General features: G+C 43.4%; 1 protein-coding gene across 1 annotated transcript; it reads left to right on the top strand.

Moving 5' to 3' along the window:
- The first annotated feature begins 464 nt into the window (after window positions 1-464).
- Window positions 465-2,070, top strand: LOC149454385 (E3 ubiquitin/ISG15 ligase TRIM25-like). The gene has a single exon (XM_089687613.1). It carries the CDS (start codon window positions 465-467, stop codon window positions 2,025-2,027), a length of 1,563 nt encoding a protein of 520 aa, XP_089543739.1. The 3' UTR covers window positions 2,028-2,070.
- The last annotated feature ends 4,480 nt before the right edge of the window (window positions 2,071-6,550 follow it).

Here is a 6,550-nt window from a genome sequence, read left to right as displayed (position 1 = left end):
ATGCAAAAAAGATGGACGATCGTTTGTCTGAATTTCTCATCGTCTGTACTAGGCAACCTAAATGATTAAAGATACAATCAGTCAGAACCACTTAGGTCCCTCCTCAGACTGTAATTAATATAAACAAAGACAAAACCATTTTCAGAAGTGTATAAAGCCTTTGGATGGGATCTAAGAAGTCCCAAAACTTGAATTTTTAATTTCTCAAGTTCTTCAATCAAGGGTATCACTGTAAATTCAAGAATTCCTGCATTGATCAATGGCTAACAAAGTACAAGACAATCTGTCCTCAGAAGATAAAGGGTTACTAGAGGAGGGTGGGTCTTACTTTACAAGGACATCTGATCTCACTTTGCATAACAAGGCCTCCAAAGAACCTCTTTCAACCCCAAGGTATAAGACCCATGAGCTGAGATTCCATCACCAGTTAATGACCTTCTCACAAGATCATTGTCACCTCTTCAATGGCATCTGCTGACCTGAGAGAGGAGCTAAACTGCTCCACCTGCCTGAACCTTTATAAGGAGCCCATATCTCTGAAATGTGGCCATAACTTCTGCTGGGACTGTATAGTGACTGTGCTGGATTCCCAGGAAACATTTGGAGAGTATTCCTGTCCGGAGTGCAGAGAGCAATATACACAGCGCCATCCACTGGAGAAGCTGTGTAACATCATGGAGTGTTTCATATCTGCTCACCAGGAGGACATAGAGGTTTTGTGTTTGTACTGCGATTCTCCTACACCAGCTTTGAAAACGTGTCTGCACTGTGAGGCCTCATTTTGTGATAAGCACTTGCGCAACCACAGTAAGTCATCGCATCACATGTTAACCGAACCCACTGCGTCATTTGGGGACGTAAAATGCTCCACACACAAGGAGCTCCTAAAATATTACTGCTCGGAGGACAGTACCTCTATCTGTGTGTCTTGTTGGGTGGCTGGAGACCACAAAGGACACCAGGTGGACCTTCTAAACGAGGCCTCTGAGAATATAAAGGAGAGATTAAGAGATTCTACAAATGCATTAGACTTTGAGAGACAGGAGATCCAGAGGAGAATTCAGAATCTGGAAAATCATAGGACAGCAGAGAACGGAAAAATAACTGCTGTTGTCAAGAGATTCAAGAAGATGTTTAGAAAAATCAGGAAAAAGCTGGAGGATGTTGAGAAGAGAGTCCTAAAGGAAAACTGCAGACAAAATAAAGCGATCTCACATTCGGTCTCTTATCTGATCCAGCAGTTGGAGCAACAGAAGGATGAGCTGTCCAAGACAATCAATCAAATGAAAGAATTGTGCGATATTGATGATCCAATAACTGTGTTGAAAAAGGCACCAAACAGAGAGGACATTCTTCCCCAGATGGGGGACACAACCAATGACGTCAAAACTGCTGGATGTATATCTGAAGGAGCCATCTTACACATGCTGCAAAGTGGACTTTGCATCTTTGCTCACAAACTGAGCGATCTGGTGGCAAAAAGACAATTTTTAAAGTTGGAGAAATCTGACATTTTATTGGACATAAATACGGCTAATGATAACATTATACTATCAAAGAAACGGAAGAGGGCTGTTCATACTGACCTTGGTGTCAACAGGCCTGAAGGTCCTAAAAGGTTTAAATGTTGCCAAGTATTGAGTATCCAAAGTTTTACTTCAGGGACACATTACTGGGAAGTGGATGTAAGTGAGGCAGAGGAATGGCTGATAGGGGTGGCCTCTGAGAGCATAGATCGGAAGATTGCGGGAAATGAATCATTTATTGGCTGTAATGAGAAATCCTGGAGCCTGAGTCAAACACCTTCAAATCTTCAACTCAGGCACAACAACTCTTTGATAAATATAGATTCCAAATCGTTTCTAAAGAATGTTGGGATTTATTTGGAATATGACTCTGGCCGTCTGTCCTTCTACCAGCTGTGTAAACCCGTCAGACACCTCCACACCTTCACTGCCACCTTCACTGAGCCCCTCCATGCCGCTTTCTATGTTTATCCAAAAAGCTCCATCAGAATTATAAATTAATTACTATAATAGAGTTCAAATGTTACATTTTTTTTACTTGCATTTAAATATAATTCATCTAATTTTTATTATTGACTTTATTTAAAGTGTATATAGAGACCAAAGATTTTTTTTTTCCGGTTTTGGATAAAGTAGGAAAGAACTGGAACCCTTGTCAAATTGTATCATTTTCTGTATCTCAGCTAGATAGATTCTGCCTTCCTATTTGTCTTGGTGATGGTGATCGGAGGTGATGGGAAATCCAAAAATGTTAACGTTGCCACCAGAAAAAGAGATGAATGTAAGTCTTCCAATACAGACACCTGTTCTGGTGACAACTGCTTGAAATTCTGCTCACTTTGGAGAGATTTCCACTCACTTCCTGTTGCATCTCCATCCAAAACAAAATAGTTTTAGCTATAAATAAATTTTAACCAATGTAATACCTATGAAAGTCAATGTTTAACCTTTCTCCACTCCATCCTAAACTAACAAAAACAAAGTTTTGGGCTGTAGAGGCATTTTCATCATTATCGTGGTTCTGAAAATTGAACGTTGGCCATAGTTTCCTTTATTATGTATATTATAGTTTTTTTAGTATTTGAACAATACTGTTTCCATTTATTATAAATGCTTCCATTCCATATCAATACTGTTTGTTGATCCTGCTGCCAATAAACCTTTCTGCTTTCTGAAAGAAGTGTTTGTGTCGTTATGTTCCATGTTCCTATTGTAAATTATTTCACAGGATGTAGAAGGTCTCCTAGTAAGCAATGTTGGAAGGTGAAACATATTTCAGTTAATTTGTAACTTTAGCTATTTTTTATATATCTTAATAAATGGTTAGAACATATATCAGGCTATTTTTTGCTTTCTTTGGCTGTCCATAGATGAGTCTTCTTTTTTTTCATTCATCTAGCATTCATCTATACAATTTTCTGTCCAATTTCTGCCCAATTTCCTTTCGATTTACCTTCAACTATGTAGTGCAAGGGCCTGTCTAATTGGATATAATTGAAAGTGATGTTTAGGTTTGACCTCATATTATATGATTTTTGGTAAATCTAAAGCAAAATTCTCAAGAAAATTGTATAATGTATGGCCTGCCTTAGTTTCCTTGGGGATATCCAATTACCTCTCAGAAGTGTTCTAATTAGCATTATTCAATCCCAGCCAAAGAGTCTGGAGCAAGTAATGCTGTTAAAACTCTAGTACATGGCTGAAGGTGTGAATTGCATTTAAATTACTTTCAAAATAAAGTTTTGTCTTGTCTTGTCTTGGACTCATTGGTAGATATAGTGTCCCATCAATAATATCAGTGGGAGAAATTGTGCCCCATCAATGCTGTCATGAAGAGGATTTGTGCTCTATTGTTGGACTCAGTGGAAGGAATAGTGCCCCATCAATAATATCAGTGGGAGAAATAGTGCCCCATCAATGGTGTCATGAGGAGGATTTGTGCTCTGTCTTTGGGCTCAGTGAGAGGAATTGTGCCCTATAAATAATATCAGTGGGTGGAATTGTGCTCCATCATTGGGTTCAGTGGGAGAAATAGTACCAACATAAGTGGTTTCAGCTGGAGGAATAGTGTCCCTTCAATAATATCAGTGGGAGGATTTATGCTCTCACAGTGGACCATGGCTCGGCCTTTTGGCTAAGATCAAGTGTAGTATCTGTTCTTATCAGTGTCCAGTGGGGGTGCTACCGACCATTCTAGTTTACGGGGATGGTTGTTGTACAGTACCCTCACTGGTATGATGGGGGTCCGGAAGGCTAGTACCGGAGGGACAGAAACCAGGGAGCGCCATGATTCGTTCTGGGGCCTTGGGAGTAATTCCTCTGGGGAGACCGGAAAGACCCAGTTCCTCCTGGTTTGAGCAGGCTACCTTGGTCTGGCCTGGGGTCGGGGACGCAAAAAGTCCGCAAACTCAGTGCCCCCTGGGGAAGACGCTCTCAGGGGTGTCACTAGTAACACTTGGGTGTGGGACCCCACGGTGTGAAGATGACACATGGCCACTGTTTTTTCACCTCTTTTTGCACAGCGCCCTAAGGACCAGGTCTTTTGGCTAAGTCCAGGGCAATTTTTGCTACAGGCCTCAGGGCCTGGTCTGTGCACTATTAGGCACGGTACCACTTTTTTATTTTATTTATTTAAACCACTCCCACGTTTTGTCACTTTTTGCTTTCTTATGTGTGTGTTTTTCACGGATGGAGGGTGTGGGTCCTCGGGCCTTACCTGAAGTCTAGGGGGAGGATGTGTGGCCATACGGTTCCTTCCTCCCCTGATCCTTAGGGGGTTTTCTCTTCGGGAGAACCCCCTTGCCTAGTACTGGATGTCCGGCTTCGGCTGGGCATAAGGAACGGTGGTCCACCAGGCCTTTTGGCCAGGAGGACCAAATGGGAACCTTGTCCCTGTCAGGAGCTTCGTGCCCCGGGGGATCGGGTGAACGGTCCAACCCTTTCGGGGGTAGGACAAACACACCCCTAAGTGCACGTTTTTCGTGTGTGTGTTTCTGCACTTGCACTTTTTTGCGGACACTTACGGGTTTTTTCGTTACAGTTCCACGTTTGCGGACTTAAAAAAAAAAAAAAAAAAAAATCTGTTCTTATCAGTGTCCAGTGGGGGTACTCCCGACCATTCTAGCTTTGCGGGGATGGTTGTTGTATAGTACCCTCACTGGTATGATGGGGGTCCGGAAGGCTAGTACCGGAGGGACAGAAACCGGGGAGCGCCACGAGTTTAGCTGGGGCCCCGGGAGTAATTCCTCTGGGAAGACTGGAAAGACCCAGTACCTCCTGATTTGGACGGATCTACCTTGGTCTGGCCAGGGGCTGGGGACGCAAAAAGTCCGCAAACTCAGTGCCCCCTGGGGAAGACGCTCTCAGGGGTGTCACTAGTAACACTTGGGTGTGGGACCCCACGGTGTGAAGATGACACATGGCCACTGTTTTTCACCTCTTTTTGCACAGCGCCCTAAGGACCAGGTCTTTTGGCTAAGTCCAGGGCAATTTTTGCTACGGGCCTCAGGGCCTGGTCTGTGCACAATTCGGCACGGTACCACTTTTTTATTTTTTCTTTACTTTATCTTTACCTTATTTATTATGCACTCCCACGTTTTGTCACTTTTTACTTTACTTATGTGTGTGTTTTTCACGGATGGAGGGTGTGGGTCCTCGGGCCTACCCTGAAGTCTAGGGGGAGGATGTGTGGCCATACGGTTCCTTCCTCCCCTGATCCCTAGGAGGCTCTTCTTCGGGAGAGCCTCCTTGCCTAGTACTGGATGTCCGGCTTCGGCTGGGCATAGGGAACGGTGGTCCACCAGGCCTTTTGGCCAGGAGGACCAATTGGGAACCTTGTCCCCGTCAGGAGCTTCGTGCCCCGGGGGATCAGGGTAAGCGGTCCAAGCCCCTTTAGGGGTAGGACACAGCACACCCCTAAGTGCACTTTTTGTGTGGTGTTTTGCACTTGCACTTTTTTTGTGAACACTTACGGGTTTTTTCGTTATAGTTGCACGTTTGCGGACTTAAAAAAAAAAAAAAAAAACAGTGGACCATGGCGCCTCCTGCATGGAGTTTTCATGTTCTCCCTGTGCTTGTGTGGGTTTCCTCCAGGTGCTCCGATTTCCTCGCACACTCCAAAGACATGCTGGTAGGTTAATTGGATCCTGTCTAAATTGGCCCTAATATGTGTATGTATGAATGTGAGTTAGGGACCTTAGATTGTACACCCCTTGAGGGTTAGGGACTGATGTGAATGTTCAATATATATGTGTGTAAATTGGCAGCGCTATATAAGTACCTGAAATAAATAAATAAATATTGTTAGGCACAGTGGGAGGAATAGTGCTCCATAATTTATATCAGTGGGAGGAATTGTGCTACATCATTGGGATCAGTGGTAAAAATAGTACCCCCATCAGTGGTGTCAGTGGGAGGAATTGTGCCCCAAGGGTCAGTTCAAGGCTATTAAAGAGCAAATGCTGGTCCATATACTGCAATTTGAGACCACTAGCATAGAAACCAAGACTGGCCATACATTATTCATTTTTGGGTTTTGGTTTGAACAAAAACAAGAAATGAGCCGATTCCCCTATTCACACATTGGAGGTGGATGGGGGAATCCTTCCCGCTGTGGTATTGTGTTCTGACAGTGGGGAAAACAAAGATCAATGTTGCTGGCTAAATATTGATCCATGTATGGCCAGCTTAAGGCCTCATTCACACTAAGCCATTTTTGAAACGTGGGAAAAAAAATTGCAGGGTCAAAAACAACATCCTAGTGTGAGTGGGGCCTAAGACTCGATAGATCCAGTTGTGTACAACCAACCTGCCCATACATGGATTGAAATTTGGCCAGTCCCTGCTGAACCAGCTGAATTTTGATCCATGTTTGGCCAGCTTAAGGCCTCATTCACACTAGGACATTTTTGAATCATGAGGAAAAATCCCAGTGTCAAAAACAACATCCTAGTGTGAATGGGGCCTAAGACTTCTTTTTTTCCCAGTCTAAATTAATACATTTGTATGAAGAAAAAAAAAAAGGA

The sequence above is a fragment of the Staurois parvus genome, unplaced genomic scaffold (genome assembly GCF_062004578.1).
Source record: "Staurois parvus isolate SC_StPar_1 unplaced genomic scaffold, SC_StPar_1.0 ptg000432l, whole genome shotgun sequence".
Lineage (NCBI taxonomy): Eukaryota > Metazoa > Chordata > Amphibia > Anura > Ranidae > Staurois > Staurois parvus.
The sequence above is the reverse complement of the archived record's forward strand: the minus strand, read 5'-3'. Positions and strand labels throughout refer to the sequence as shown.